Source organism: Sycon ciliatum, chromosome 8 (assembly GCF_964019385.1).
Source record: "Sycon ciliatum chromosome 8, ocSycCili1.1, whole genome shotgun sequence".
NCBI classification, from domain to species: domain Eukaryota; kingdom Metazoa; phylum Porifera; class Calcarea; order Leucosolenida; family Sycettidae; genus Sycon; species Sycon ciliatum.
The window spans coordinates 8,686,006-8,702,804 of NC_088650.1; the positions used below are offsets into that span (position 1 = coordinate 8,686,006).

General features: G+C 46.9%; 2 protein-coding genes across 2 annotated transcripts; one reads left to right on the forward strand and one right to left on the reverse strand.

The window, feature by feature from the left end:
* Positions 1 to 856: 856 nt before the first annotated feature.
* LOC135823529 (uncharacterized) lies at positions 857 to 2,947 on the reverse strand. Its single transcript, XM_065336372.1, has one exon. It carries the CDS (start codon positions 2,945 to 2,947, stop codon positions 857 to 859), a length of 2,091 nt encoding a protein of 696 aa, XP_065192444.1.
* Positions 2,948 to 5,781: 2,834 nt separating this feature from the next.
* Positions 5,782 to 15,939, forward strand: LOC135823106 (carbohydrate sulfotransferase 14-like). The gene is made up of 4 exons (XM_065335941.1): positions 5,782 to 6,223; positions 11,717 to 11,797; positions 13,424 to 13,581; positions 14,659 to 15,939. Exons 1-4 carry the CDS (start codon positions 6,097 to 6,099, stop codon positions 15,529 to 15,531), a joined length of 1,239 nt encoding a protein of 412 aa, XP_065192013.1. The 5' UTR covers positions 5,782 to 6,096; the 3' UTR covers positions 15,532 to 15,939.
* Positions 15,940 to 16,799: the final 860 nt, after the last annotated feature.

Sequence of the window (16,799 nt, forward strand, 5' to 3'; positions counted from 1 at the left end):
ACCGATAGGGGTGGTGGTCGGGGATGCGGTGGCTCTCAACTTGTGGAGTTGGAAATCTAGCTCCAGCACCGCAGAACTCTCAGCAGTATGCAGCGTGAGCAAGGCGTGTATGGTGGAAGTGAAAATATCACTGACATTACTTTGAGTTTCCCTTTGCTGTAATCTCTGTGTGAAACTAACTTGTGGAGTTGGAAATCTAGCTCCAGCACCGCAGAACTCTCAGCAGTATGCAGCGTGAGCAAGGCGTGTATGGTGGAAGTGAAAATATCACTGACATTACTTTGAGTTTCCCTTTGCTGTAATCTCTGTGTGAAACTTACGAACGGGACGAAAACGACATGCACTTTAGACTTCAGGCTGCTCTGAAATCCCAAAGGAAAGGCCGACATTGTCCACACTCGAGATCACCCAAAGAATGAAGCGAGTTTGATTAAAAAAAAAAAATGTTGGGGATCGTCTGAAGCATATTCAAGCGAGGTACAGTCGGGCTTGATGACTGATCAAGCCCTCTGTACCTCGCTTGATTATCTACATCCAGAGCAGAGAAACAACCAGAACAAAAGCAAATAATTTTACACATTTGTTAAAAATAGCCAAATCACCTCGTACTGGTACTCATGCGCGCACGTGTTTTCCTTTACCGTACACCATTCGTGCCCTTTGCTAGCCGGATATTTGTACTTTTTTTTTTTTTTTTTTTTTTTTACTGCCGCGGCTGATAAAGCCTCTTGTACGGGCAAAAGCGACACAATGATGAGAAACCAGGGTATGATAGGAAGATAATATTAAAAATACTACACAGGTGTGGACAATATGTCTCCGGAATGGCGAGAGTCACACTAAAACACAAATGGTTTTAGATCCGGCTTTCAACCACTGCCAGCTCCCTGAGCTCGTTAGCTGGACGATGGTATGCCGACCGAGACCCACGGACACACATGACAGCGGACCGGAGCAGCGCGAAAGACAGCCTGCAGCGCACATATGCAACATGGTGTGCATAGGGCATGCTGGAATCAGCCCTGGCAAGCAAGCCACAGAGGCGCTTAAGGAACCTTTCACATTCAGGGGCGGCAACACCAGAAGTTGACAACACCAGCGGGCTGAATGTGCCACGATCCACATTGACGATTCGCTCTCCGTACTGCAGCTTCTTCTGGCGCTCGTGCTGAAGCAGTAGGGCATCCAGTGGTTGGGCCGAGTAGGACGCCGCATCAGGATGGAAGACGCGTACATCAAAGAAAGCATCCTGTGCTCGGGTCCAGAAGCCACGGGCACGGACATCAGCGCGGGCATCCTCGGCGGTGTTTGTTGATGCAGCCATAAACACCTCTCCAGAGAGCGGGGCTAGCTGAGGCTCGATTGCCACTGCGTGGCAGACCTCCGTGAGTAGCTCCCCTACCATGTCACGGACTTCGTTATGGCGGATTGTAGGGAAGCCACCCCGGGGGCAACACATGGCATGAGCAGTGGAGAACAGAACTCCGCAGGCACACTTCGTGGGGACATCGAGGAGAGGCCAGTCATACCGCAATGCAAGGCCGTCCCTGAACTCCTGCTTCGAGAGGTGGAACCCATGTTCCTTGAGAGGAAGAGCAGTGAGCCAGGAAGAGGGGCCTTTGCGGGACAGCTCATCCATACGACGGGCCAAGGGGCGGTCCGCAGCTTCTCGGAGAGCAGCGAAAGAGGCAGCACTAGCTTTCTTGGAGGACTTGGCAGCAGATGCTCTCTCACGGCGGGCTAGCTGATCCACAAAGTCGCAGGAATGATGCTGCCACTCTCGATCGTGCTGGTAGATGATCTCGTCAACCTGGCTGCTCGTGATGACTTGGGAAGCCTGCAGTTGGGAGGTAGCAATTTCTTTGAAGTATGGCAAACCGATTCCACCGAGCCGGCAAGGTAGCCGTAGAAGAGAGAGGTCATCCGCCGTGAATGTGCGTTTCCCTGTCAGAGCCGGAAGGAAGTGCTCCGTGACCGTGTCATCCAGGCGCTGCAGCTGTTCAGCTGAGAACTCCAGTGTACGAAGGAGATATGTCCATCGACCACGCAATCCGTGTGTGAGGGCGGCATACGCCGCATGAGGTTCGGTAGTGGCAATCTCGGACAGTCGCATAAGCTCCTGCTGCCAGTCTTGTACTTTCCCAGCTGTATAGCCAGCGATGAAATCCGGTGTCCCTATAGCGGCACCCAGGTAGCGTGCTCCATCCGTGACCACTTCAATGCCAGTTCCTGCAAAGACACTGTGGGCCAGGTTGAGCAGGTCAGGCTTGACGAGGAGGAGAGTCTTCGAGGCGTTGACATGGTAACCGTAAGGTTTCCCGGTCTCGTCCACATCATCCCACCAGCGTCGAAGGGCCCGTAGCTTGCCTGCACCACTTGAATCATCGGCATACCACAATTGACGGATGTTGGCGTGGGTAGTGCGGAGGTGCCGTACGAATGGTAATGTAGCGAGGGCATAGAAAACCATCGACAGAGGGTCACCTTGTGTGGTACCCTCTGCGGAGGAAAGCTCACCACCGCCAGAAACGAAGAGGCGGGCATCATCTTGGTAGCAGTTCAGCAGTGTGGTAGCCAGGGAAGGACACAAGTGGCGAACATTGTGAAGAGCTGCTTGGCGGTTCAGGCAATTGAAGGCATTCTTCGCGTCAACTAGTAGGACTCCTTCAGTTGTGGCGTCCTCATACAAGCGCTTCATGGCGTGGACCGCTGCTTCTATCCCAGCTGGCAATCCAGAACACTTCTGGAGAAAACCACAGGCCTCCATTACATCGTCTGACGTTACTCGGAGAATGGATTTGGCTAGAATGCGACGGAGGACCTCAGACACCCCAATGGGCCTGACACCTGGGTTCTTGTCCAGGGCAATTAGACGACAGGCGGTGAAGGGGGTAAGAGAGTCTGGCGGCAAGGTTTGTGTTGCTAGCAAGCGGCCGAAGGACGCCATCGCCGAGCAAAGGTTGTTGGAGGCCCCTTTGTACGCCGAGCACATACGTCGCCATGCTGACGAGTCGAGACCAGAGGGACCGGATATTTGTACTCATTTTATTGGGTGTACCGGTAAAATTAATACACTACCACTTTCATAATTTCTCCATCCTAAATTTTCTAAAGGCACAAGGCCTTGTGCCTTTAGAAAATTTAGGATTATGTTCTTTGCAATTACCCGGGTATAAACATTGTATTCTGGGTAATTTTGTAATTTTCCTGTGGATTCCTGGTGGATTTTAGAATTGAGGTGCGGACGCATCATTCTGTAAATCATTCTGTATACAATTATTTGTGGTTTTTACCGAATAATAGGGGATTCACACACACGGGTAAAACTATGGTACTGGGGGAAGGGAAGAACCTCTCGGGAGGCAAAGCCGTGGCCGTGGGCCTCAGGGCGTTTGTCAAGGGAAAATCCCATGGCTAGAAGACGCGCATGCGTAGATATTGTCTTTGGCGAGAACTCTGAACGTGTGTAGTTGTACGAGTGCATCGCAACTTGCATTTTCAGACAGCGGCCATCGGAAAATCGTGCATGGCGAATGCAAGATACAGTAGAGAATGTACTACAAAAAAGCAGTACAGATTATTTTTTTAGTTGCCCCGCCACAAGTTCATGGCCAAACGTGCGGCCAAGGCAAAACTGACCACGGGTGTCACTCCGTTGAACTTCTGGGTCTGGACTTTTACCTTGTCCCGTTACCTCAGGTTTACCCGTACCGTGTGTATGAATCCCCTATAAAGCTTTGGGATAATAGTACCGTTTATTAATTAAGTCCGCTGCAAACGCCCACCCCATTTTTGCAAGATCTAAAGACATGTGCATGTGTGTCTCCAGTCTTGGGCCACTCTTGCCAGTCTTGGTGAGCTTTTCGCCTCCATAATTATTACTTGCCCCTTATTATTTCACGGAGAAGGCGGAGAGCCCGAACGTGCGCATTTATATTTTTATTATTTGCCATGGCGACCCCGTAAGCTCTCGTAACCAGTAACTGGCAGGGCCAGGGCAGGGCAGGGTTGGGTCTTTTTTTCTTTTTTCTTTGACATATCTACGTCTCGTTTTGTTCGCCCGTAAAAGAGGCTTTGGATATTGACCTGAAGAAAGAAAGAAAATTTGCAAGATATGCTGGTACATGGTCTGTACACACTGGGCCCATGCACTGTCACCCCTAATTGAACTGTCTTTTTCGTCCTTTTTCATTGATTGTTATTGGCCATGGCATCATGGTACAGTTTATGCACTCTTGATGGTACGGATAGTAAAAAAAAACTTCTTATGAGGCCAAACTAAAGAAGGTGTGTGGTTCGACTAACATGGACATTTTTTTTACGGGCGGGCGGGCGGATTTTTTTTTTAAATATATTTTTTAGTACATGTAAATACACTGTATACGCGTATCGAGTAGACTCTACTACCAGCACAAGGCAGCAGTCACTGCACTGCACTGCAGTACAACTACAAGTCAAGTCCAAAAGGAGCCGCCTGCGTCCGCAGACTCACGCCGCACAGCACGTAGACGTGGACGTGTTCAGTCCACGTACGTCAGTCACACGACAGCCCGCCGAAAAAAAGTTACGGTCGGGCTGAAATTGTACGGTCGGTCGGGTGAGTCGAACCACACACCTTCTTTAGTTTGGCCTGATTCTTTTCTTTTCTCTGTTTATTCTTTTTACCAGGCGCGCGTGGGCCATCCCCTACACGTAGGCCTAGGCCCTATCAAAATGGGTGCCTTATTATTTTCTGTTTTATTAGCTTGGTTTTTTTTTACACTTCTTTGTGCGAGTTTCGTACGTACGTGTGTGATCGTATCAGATTAAAAAACGTAACCACTGTGAAAAAAAACTGAAAAAAACTGTCACCCCTACTGTACGAAAGTGCATCTCACACCGTAGTGCGAAGACCGCTTTGCTACGGTAAACTATGTCCATTTTCTCGGTTTCAAAATCTCTTTGGGCACTTGCCACGAGCTACACTGTACATGTAGCTCGTTGTGATTTTGTGATGACGGTTGTTTTATTTCGCAAATCCAAACGGGAGTTTCTTCCGAATAACAAGGTAGCGAAGAACAGAGTATTACAGGAACCAAAATACTTCTGAAGGTGTTTAACCCATCATTTCCAAATCACACAACGCTCAAAGGCAAGTGTTTTTCTCGAGCACTTCAGAGTTTTCAACAAGTTAGCAGCGACTTAGTAGGTGTAGCTTCTGTGACATACCCTGTTCGACTTGCAACTGCAATACTGCGACCAGTCAAGTCGTTGAATGACGCTTCGTCAGAACAATCACTGTTCCGTTCTGAAAGCGCGACATCGTGGCACTGCAGAAATTTCATGAAAATCAGATGGATTCTACGGCATTATCACATGGAGAGTGAACTACCACAAAGACGACTCATTTATCGAATAAAAGGGAATCTCCACTACATCGAAGTTTTTTTTTCTTTGCAGCAAGATCATGACAATCGCTTTTGCAGAGCAAGAGCCTCCGGAGCTCCTGGTAAAGACGTACCAGTAGGCAGTTTTGTAAGCATTACAGCCGTTTTCGTACGCATTCGACCTTCATGCCAGTTTTCTACAACTATATTGACCTGAAAAAGACGAAAATAGTATGGACCCGCTGGGGGCATGGGGTGGGCGTTTGCAGCGAAGTGGGCGTTTGCAGCGAAGTGGGCGTTTGCAGCGAACTTTACGGTATCGGTACCGGTTTGTACGAGTACTCGTAGTGGCTTGGATCACTGGACAAAACTTCAAGTCGTCATGTGGATCTACCAGCTGCGTCCGTCCGTCCGAGCAAGCAGGAGTCATCGACATCTGGCTCTTTCAAAGCAAGCAGGAGTCATCGACATCTGGCTCCTTCAAATAATACCGCCCCAAGACCTCGCCGTGGTCGGGAGTTTTCCATGTCTGCAGTGTGTGGCCGGAACGAAGCCGCGAGGGTGGAGTTGAATGTTGCAGTTCCATCCTGGCCTGGTGACGACAAGCTATTCTGTAGTGTAGGTGTCTCGCTCCGACATTACCAGCAGTCATCATCGTTGCACGACACATCAGCCTTATTGGAAAACAGGTGCTCAGGAGCCTAGCGGACTTGTCACCTACACTTGCAGGATGCGCCTTGGCTTTGGCACACAGTCTCCACGAAGACGGGCCTGTACCGCTGGTGTTGTCGTATTGGCTGCGCTGTTCGGTCTCCTGCCATTCTTCTGGAAGGGATCGCTGTCAAGTCACTTCATGGGTAAGCCAAATAGACGCGGACCTTGTGCACAAATACACATTAGAGAGAGGGAGGGGGAGGCTACTTGGTTGCAACTCCGAGGTTCATGTTCTTCACAAATTAAATCAGGCTACATGCACGTAGAAACTTTAGTATAACGTACATAGTACCTCCAAGCCATGACGCAAAATCAGTACTTTTTATCCCAGGTACTTTTTATCCAAGCTCAAATATCTGGAAAAGGATATGCATGCAGTGCCTTCAGAAAAGTACTTTATATCCAATGCAAGAGAAAAGTATGAAATATCCGGTGTACTTTATACTGAAGTTTCACTGTCAATTACACATTAGAGAGGGGGTGGGTGCTTGGTTGCAACTCCGAGTTTCACGCTCTGCAGCTCTTCACGATAATCAGACTACATGCACATACCGTATTGACGCCCATACGAGGGCATGCACTTATTCGAATACAAGGGCACCTCCACGTATAAAGGCATGGAAAAAACTTTTAAACGACCCAAGAGTGTATTCTCGTGTAGAGCTCTTTCAAGGTTGTACCAACAGTCACTTTTTGGGGTCACGTGCAAAAAAATCTAATCGCTGGTGAACAGGCGAAGCCCGGTTCACGTTCACACTGTATGGGAATGGATGCGTGGAGGTGAAAGAAGCAGTTGAATGGCACTCCACTTGATGTCGACTGACTCATGTTGAATCAGAGCAGTTGCCAGGAAGCCCTTCCATGGCTTGGGCGAAAAAGAACAAGCTTCAGAATCGCTCCAAGCGCTGGTGGAGACGAACCTGTCACATTTCGTATGTACTTTTCAATGCATTTTGACTTTCGACCTGTCCACCACAATCTCAGATTGATCGCCGGGGCGGTGTGGGAAAGGCGTCCTTGAAAAAGCTCTATTGAAAGACATGCCCTTGTATCCAGAACATTTGTTTCCAGCGAAATGGGAAAAAACGCATTTTTCGCATTCAAGGACTTGTATATGGGGGGGGGGGGGGCATATAATTATAAAGTACATTTTACCTGCAAAATCAGTACCTAGTTATTATTACGAAGTAGTGGTTGCGACTTCGGCGATTATTTGTAAGAAAGGGTTTGCTCCCCACACTGGAGCTCGCGCTATTCCGCCGACTTTACTTGACACTGGACTGACTCACGACTGCCATCCAGAGCACACGAGAAGTCCATCGAACCTTCGACTCGGCAAACCTGCAAGAAAGCACCACTCCCTGCTCAATACACAGTGTTTCGGGGAATTCACCCCTCATCAGTTGAGCTTGAGCAATCTTCCTCAGCCTACTCAAGCTCAACTGATGAGGGGTGAATTCCCCGAAACACTGTGTATTGAGCAGGGAGTGGTGCTTTCTTGCAGGTTTGCCGAGTCGAAGGTTCGATGGACTTCTTGTGTGCTCTGGATGGCAGTCGTGAGTCAGTCCAGTGTCAAGTAAAGTCGGCGGAATAGCGCGAGCTCCAGTGTGGGGAGCAAACCCTTTCTAGTTATTATTATTATTAACTCGTATCCATATTTCCTTTTCCTTTCTACATTAATGTATGGCTCAACATCCGAGTTTCAAATTGCACACCTGATGAGCCGTCACGAACCATACAGCGAAACGTACGTCGTGTGAAACAACTTGTTTTGTAGTCAACTAGTCCATCACAATGTCATGCATGAGGAATACTGTAGGAGTTTGGCTTTCGACTTGTACAATTCGTTTTCGCAAAGCTTCCCCTTTCTTTACTTATCTTTGATATTTATGACCCACCCAAGTTGGGTGGTGTGCTGCTTTGCTGCTTCGAATTGTAGTTAGACCGCTTTGTCAAATATCGTACTGGTCTCGTCATCATCCAGTAACAATCGACATCTTTGTTCCGTTGGGACTGTAGCTTTTGCTCGTTTTCGTTGCGCTTGCCTTCTTCTCTTTGGTCTTTCCATAACCTTGAACCTTCCAAGTTGGAAGGCTGTCGGTTAGCGCTACGGAGATCTGTTGAAGCTAGGTGTCAGGACGTCGAATGTCTCAGTACTCTGTCAGTTTTGTGCCTAGTTATTGCACTTTCTGACTGTACAGTCAGTATCGCCTATAGCGTTGGTGTTTGATTTTAAGCATTTTATCACTATAAGCGATATATTACTATGACCGATACTGCATGCAATGCATGCGAGTGGGGTGTCAAACGACTCAGCGCGCCGTGCACATACGCACTACATACATGTACAATGTCATATCTGGCTGTAGCTCCTGACGCACAAAATCAGGATTTCCTCATGATGGAGGCATATTTTTGGCAACTTGTACAAGCAAAACTCACCAAACAACACTCACTGGACAAGTAACTTAGTTCTTCACGAAGAAGTAACACCCTGTTCTCCTCTGACATCGCTTTATTTTTCATCAATCACTATAACCGATGCAAAAATAGTGTAATAAAGGTCTTTTGAAATATGAATTTGATCACTATAGGCGATATATTACTATAGACGATTATTACTATACGCGATAACTGTGTATACTTAGTTATGGCAAATGAAAATGAATTTGAAGAATTGATCACTATATCCGGTATATTACTATAGCCGCCAACCTTATAGGCGATACGGACTGTATATAGTATCCAGTTACAGTGATGGAGAGTTACTCTTAACTCGTATCCATATTTCCTTTTCCTTTCTACATTATTATTATTATTATTATTATTCAAACAGTAGTTTGGAGGCGGTGGGAAAACAGTTTCGTAATAAGTATTCGCATGCAACGACGCAAATCCACACAATTCAGTAGACACTTCTTTTCTATCAAACGTTTTCTTTCCCTTCTCTTCAGGATAGTACAGGGAATGTTGGAAATTTGGAAAAACACATAACTATATAGAAAAATAGAGAAAAAGACCATCCCGAAAACCGCCCAATGTGACACCGGAGCTCACGGACACCGGAAGAGTTACCAGAAGCAAGGTGAAGAGACGAAGTACTGGAGATTTGAATACGTCGGTACTGGAAGTGACAACAACGATCAACAAGAGGAAACGAGGAAGACCGAGGAGTCAAACGAAAACGACCATGAATTCAAAGGACGTTGGAGGTGTCAACAAGCCCAACGGAAGAGAACAACGGCAAACGTCGAAGGTGACAGAGCTAAATGATCGGACATCGTCCATCAAGCGTCATTTGTCGGGAAGTGCTAATTGTCGTGAGTTGTATAGTGATGATGTCTTTTCGGTTTTAACTCGTGGAAGGTCTAAGTTACATCTTGCTGTGTTAGAAGCTCTGTATATTCGTAAACTAGATCCAGAACTATGTGTACAGAAGGAGAATGTGTTATCGTTGCAGTTGTTTGGTGTCACACCTCGTGAAAGTGTGACAAGTGCTTCTTGATGTGTTCAACGTGTTTGTCTACAACTTGCTGCTTTTGTTTTCGAGTTTTTTTTTTTTCACACTTTAGTCATTTTATCGCCTATGTTGAAGTGTTGACTTTTTCTCTATTTTTCTATATAGTTATGTGTTTTTCCAAATTTCCAACATTCCCTGTACTATCCTGAAGAGAAGGGAAAGAAAACGTTTGATAGAAAAGAAGTGTCTACTGAATTGTGTGGATTTGCGTCGTTGCATGCGAATACTTATTACGAAACTGATTATTATTATTATTTTTATTATAAAACTTTTGATAGGGCAATACCCACAGGCCTAAGGCCTTTTGACAGGTTTATCCAAGGTACGTTATATCCGAGCTCAAATGTCTGGACAAGAATATGCCATGTCCTCGAAAAAGTACTTTATATTATATTATCCAATTCAAGAGAAAAGTTTGTAATATCCGGGGTACTTTGTACTGAAGCTTCACTGTGTGTTGTGAACATTCAGCATGTGCATATTTGTGGGTACCTTAAGTATTGGATGCCATCGTTCCATGAAATGTAGTCCCGACTACTGTGCTGCTCACTGAAATCTAGTCGCGTCATTCGAGTTTTGCGCCTTGCATCATTTCGCAGTTAGCCCTTTCCCAAAGACGCCAACATTTTTCGCATCTTTAGCTTTTTGCAACCATGCCAAAACAACTGAAAGTTGCCGAAATCGCATCTATTATTTTCAGAAAAAGCTCATAAGTTGCTAATATCGCAACTCAAAATGAGCGAGTTCTTGTGCATAATGATGCCAAAAAGTCAAAGCAACCAATAAATGAGCGGAAATGGAAAACACTGTGGCGCAGCACAACTGCCTGAGTAAAGTCATGCCGATATGTATGCTAGATGCGGGGGGGGGGGGGGGTGGGGAGCCTGTACTGGTATTCCCACTACAGCACTTCATATACATGCTAAGTCTACCAAGGGATCAGGCAGGCACAATGGGTTGGTCAAAGACCATGATTGAGATACGAGAGGTACCCGGTTCAAGTCCTGCCTGGTAGCGGTTTTTCCAGCCGTGCTGCTACTCACAGTCAACTGGGAACTTGTGGCCAGGCACTAGGCCCAGACAGATCCTGCCGGCAATTCTTTCAGCAAAATATCGAAGAATAGAAAGAGCGGAAATTGCCGGCAAAATCAAAGCAAAATATCGAGATGTTTGGTAAAATCGATGCCTGATACATGTACTTGGATTTCCTTGTTTCTTACCCGTTCAGCAGGACACACTGCCCAGGACGAGATCATGTCACCGAAATATCACCGGGATTCACTGTGGATCGACTTGATTTTGGAAGATCTCAGGGACACGTGCGTGCAGCGTGGAAACCCGTGTTGAGAAATCGACCCTGCGATTTTTATGAAACATTGTACGGGATTGTACGGGAAGTGGATAAAATACACGTTTTTCCGGAGCAAAATGGAGCAAAATATCGAGTTTCTTGTTCCAGGTTCGGCAAAATATCGAAGATTTCGCAGCAACATTTTGCGGCAAAATATCGAGGCGAGCGGAGCAGAATCTGTCCGGGCCTACCAGGCACAAGGGGTACATGGATGCGGCTAATGGGGTTACTCGGCACTTCTACCAGTGGTTGTGAGACTTGTCCACTCACCCCATCATTAGGCGCTGCATCTGCCGCTAGGGTTTACCGGGTGTTAGCGGCCACCGTGAGTTCCCTTTGGGAACGGACACGATAATTTACTTACTTACTTACTTAGTTGCCAAGGGATCAAATGCTGATGGATGGAGTCCGGAGAAAAATAATTATAGCATTAGAATAAACGGCAGGGAGACAACAATCTTAGGGCCGCCGCGGTGAGGGGACGAGCTGAATTAGCATTTGGTTGCTTTATTCGACTTTTCCCGTTCCCGTTGGCGTCTTTCCCTCAAACCAGTGAATAAAATAATTAAAAAATAAAATTATTCAATACTTGCATGCAAAAGCAGTCGAATCGTGATTGCATCTACAGACTAGACAACAGTCGGAGTTTATTGATTGATTCCAGCACATCTACATGTACACTGTAGTGCCGATGGCAAGTATTCAGTCGCCTCCTCAGAATCACTCAGAATCGTTTTGCCTTGTCTGTAATCTCCATTGACCCAGGTCGGTTGAGGCACACGAGCGGCACGCTAGTGTACGTGCTGGACAATGCAGTTGACAAGATGAGGAGACCACTGCAGACAGGTAAAGTTTCTTTACACTAAAAGGGGTTTGTCAACTGACAACCACTCTATTTAGTTGCAATTCACTCTTGGCGCGTGCGCTGGATGACAATTCTTTTATTAATGTCGAAAAAATTATTGACGTTTCGGGCCAGTCACCCATCGTCAGAACTTTCTGAACGAACGTTACTAGTTTACACTTGACGTATTTTCAAACACTCCACCACTCCACACCGCGATCTTGGCCCACATTCACAACACCATATTCTATAGCAAGGAAAGAGTCGTTCTTGGGTAGATGTTGCATATCCTCCAGACAGCTGCAGCGCAGTGTGGAGGGTGGAGCGTTTCAAAAATTCCAAATGGCCAAGTTTGTCGCAGCTTCTACGCTATAAATGAAGTAGTGTATACCGTACTGGCAATATATGTTGCCGCGTAACGCAGGGGGGTGCGGCGTAACGCGCGACCAGGCTAGTGCGACACATTTTCGTTGAGTTCGTAACGCGCGTCCGGCGGGGTGCGGCGATCTTTTCATTGCAGTTTGCACTGCACAAGAAAAATGATGTGGCAAAAGCAAAAAAAATGATGCGGCAATAGCAAAAAAGTGATGCGGCAATAGCAAAAAAAGGACTGCGGCAATATAGAAACCTGTGTAACGGCTCCTGTGCGACTTTGCATGTAACGCCCTGCGTGCGGCAAACATGTGCCAATGTAACGCTTCATGGCCTCACTGCGGCAACATATATTGCCAGTACGGTAGTAATGTTTCTACTCGTGTGCCCATATATGACTCCCTCGATTTAGGCTGAGGCCTGTGGAGAATCCATAAAATACAAAATACAAAATATTACATGTATACATGTAGTCTATAATCCGGGGATGATCCGGACGCAAAGGGTTGTTGAAGGCTCGGACGTTTACTCTAGACACGTACCACAATCATGGCAAGAATGGTGAATTGAATGCTACGATGTATACAATGATGATGCTGGCTGTGTAGATATGCTGGCCCTGTGCTGGCCCGGGCAAAGCCTCCTCAGCGGAGTTTTTCACATGAAACGAGACTCATGTCAGCTACTGAGTTTCACTGCTATGCTTGCTCTCTTCCATGCCACAATCTGACATAGTACTTTTTTTTAAGATAAATGTTGAATCTTTCACCCAACACTGTATACAAATTGAAACCCATCTGGAGCATTTTTTGCCCTGCCGCTGAGCAAACTTTACCCCGTATTTCATATAGAATATGGGTATGCTTTGCTTTGTATTCCATACTATTATTCAACTTTCTCTCACTCCACGCCTGCCTGCTTTCTGTCCGTCACGGTTTTAGTCTGTCTGATCCTCTGTCTGCAGTACATGTATGTACGCGTGTATACATGTATCTGCATGTCTGTATGTACATCTGCCCAAGTCTCTATGTCGGTCTCGATCAGGAAATACCTGTCGAAGCGGGTTAACAAATATACAGCCATGTACGTCTGCATGTACATGTGTGTGTGCATGGATATTGTGGCTGGATCGAGCAGCACTTGTACATGCACGTCCATTGTGTGGAACCTCAAGCTTTTGCCGAATATGTCTGTCTGTCTGTTGGAAATATGTGTATCCCTGCATTATTCCCCTCTGCGTGTGACTACTCATCCAGGCGACCCCGAATTCACAGAGGAGAGAATCCAGGAGATGCTGAGACATCCCAATATAAGTTTTGAAGCGTGCGACAAATGGGACCCCGACAGGCTGCGCCGGGCGTATGTCAACATTGTTCCCGGCTTTCACGACGACAGCAAAGACGCCCAGATAGCTGTAAGGTGACAGGCTATATTTGTGTTGAACGTTTGAAGCAGTCTTTGTTCATAAAACCGGTCCTGAGTTATTTTATGCCCGTATTCTTCACCCACCAGTGATTGCACACAAGTGAATCACTGTGCTACCTACTTACTACAGCCGGTGTGCTACTGTACAGTGTAACCTGTGTTATGTGACCAGTCCGGCCAGGGTGCACACAATACCGGTCTTTGCAGACAAGTGTCCTCAATGGCAGGTGGTAGAAGTGTTCTCATTGGAAGGTGGTAGAAGTGTCCTCATTGGCAGGTGGTAGAAGTGTCCTCATTGGCAGGTGGTAGAAGTGTCCTCATTGGCAGGTGGTAGAAGTGTCCTCATTGGCAGGTGACCTCTCAACACAGCTATGTACTATTAATATAGGTGTGAAAGGATAGCAAAAATGAAAATAACTTTCGAAATGATAAAACCTGGCTGGAAGTCCACATTTTCTTGCCAGGGAGTAGGCATACATGAATCAGGGATTTTGAAGCAAATAAATAAAAGAGATGCCCAAAGGCGTCAAGAAAAAGTCCCCCATAGTAGAAAGACCTCGGGTGCGTTTGGTTGGTACGATCTAGAACAGGATCGAACAGCTGGTGCACATGGAGCAGCCTCATGCCAACCAAACGCTACTCCAGAAACAGAGCACATTTTTGTGGAAAAATGTGCTAAACTTGGTGCATTCTTCAAAATGTGTATGGATCACCATGGTCACTTTGTACGGTACGACGAGTCCAACCATTATTAACCCAAAAGCGTATGCACGTGATCATTTGGGAACAAAATCGATGTTCCCGCCAGGTTTCACTGTGAAAAAGTGAAACTGCTCGGTCTGCTCCGGCCTCGAGGCCGGAGCAAGCAGAACATGTTCTGGCCGACCCAGAACAGGTGCAGTCCCAACCAAACGCGCTGTTCTGGTGAATCCTGTTCTAGTTCGTACCAAACCAAACGCGCCCCTAGCCTGAAATGGCAAAACATTGCGAGTCAATCATTTGGCTTACTTTACTGGCAAGAAGCAGTGTGGGGTTTCCCCTGTTTTCCTCTCGTCCATGCCTACAGGATGAACAGAAGCGGAGACAAGCAAGTCTGACTGAGGCATGCGAGAGCCCAAATATCGCCGACTCCAACATGATGCTGTCGGAGGCGCAAAGAAGTACTATCTTCCAGCACTTGCTGGTGAACGACAACCACAAAATGATTTACTGTTCCATTCCGAAGATCGGCTGTACCAATTGGAAGAAGGTGCTGAAAGTGCTGTCTGAACGCGATGCCTGGCCAGGCTGCCACAAACTTGAGCATAGGATTGACGGTGTTCAACTTTCCACGTACAGCAAAGAGGAGAGAATCCACCGTCTTAAAACCTATTACAAGTTCATGTTCGTACGCGACCCACTTGACCGCCTGGTCTCAGCTTACTTGGACAAGTTTCATCCGAGTGGCCGGGGTTATGAGAAGGGCTTTCCCAAGCATTATGTCCCTCGCATCGTAAAGAAGTACCGTAAGTCACCACTGTCGGCGGAGCAAAGAAAGAAGGCACGTGGCGATGACGTGAAGTTTACCGAGTTTGCCAATTACGTGGCGGACACAAAGCGACATATGTACAATGAGCACTGGGCACCGTACGAGGACCTGTGCCAGCCGTGCCTAGTCGACTATGACTTTATCGGCCACTACGAGCAGCTGACCGAGGAGTCTAATTATGTCCTGCGGCAGGCGAAAGCCGGCGGCAGAGTCGCGTATCCGGGCCGGCAACAGTACTACCACACCTCGCCGCGCAGTCGCGTGCTCTCCTATTTCCACCAGCTGGATGCAACCATACAGAAAAGAATCCTGGATGTTTATAATACCAGCTACAACATGTTTGCCTTTGAGAGGCCAGAAGTATCCAGTCCAGAAAATACTCCCCATACGCTAGTGGGCCCACTCTTTTAGACCGTACCCCCACATAGCCATATTTTATGTTCAAAAAAAAAAAGGAAAGTTCACACGTCCGCGTTACCACCGGCTATACAGTTGTTGTATTGAGAAACACAACCAGCTTAGGAAGTTTCGCTTGTGCCAGGCCACCACCGTGTCTGTGATACCAGGGTGGCAGATGCAGCTCCTAACGGCGAGGGTGAGGTGGTAAGTCAATGCCCGACAAAGGGGGCTAACCTCGTTAGCTGCATCCAAACTACCCTCACTCTGAGCGGTGAGTACCCAGTTGACCGTGGGTGTCGGCGCAGTTCACGCATGCATCACCGCATTTGCTAGCACAGTGCACGCAACCCTGCTCCCAGCGCGGGTCTCGAACTCGGGACCTTGTGATTCGCAGGCAAGCCCACAACCACTCAGCCAAAGCGCTGGTTTCATGTATACGAAAAATTACACACACTTGAGAGGGACGAAAAGCGTTTCTTCTGTAACTCTGAGTTTCACGGTTTTAACCGATCATCAGACAGCAAAAGTTGCTGTCTGCTGATCGGTTAAAACCGTGAAACTCAGAGTTACAGAAGAAACGCTTTTCGTCCCTCTCAAGTGTGTGTACTAGGCTCTGCACCTTGGTGTATTGAGCACTCTCACGAGCAACCACAACTCCCTCCGAGTATACGAAAAATTATATAATAACCTGAGGCCACTACATTTATAATGCACAATATTGACCATCCTATTCCAAAAGAATAAGCATCTATTCTATTTTGCTTTCGGAGGTTTCTAAGGTGTGCAAGGCATAGGCATAGTGGTGGCCTGCGGAAGCGAAGGCTAGTTTGTGTGTTTCTGAACATTCAAGCGATGCCAACGCGAATCCCGCGAAATTTTTTTTCCGGAGGTTTTAAAATAAAGAAAAGAAACAAAAAAGGAGCAGTTTAATGGCAAAAAAGATATGATAGAACAAAAACACTTCCTCTCCTATTGTTCTAACGTCTCACCGCTGCTAAGAATACAACTTACTTTTTCGAGTTTGTTGCACTTACTGTTTCTCTACTTGACTACATTATATGTGAACGGGCTTGTAGGTAGAAATCAGGGAGTCGTAAAATACCGGTATTTTACGACTCCCTGGTAGAAATGGAGACTTCGGTACGCATTGTACTTTCGAGGTACAGGCTTTCGAAGCGTAGACTGTGTGCTGGAGGGGAATCCCCTAGTTGTGTTGAGTCCTGGGTTCAGTGCAGCACTCACAGCTCTGATTCTGTTCTAGTTGTACAACACTGTGGTGA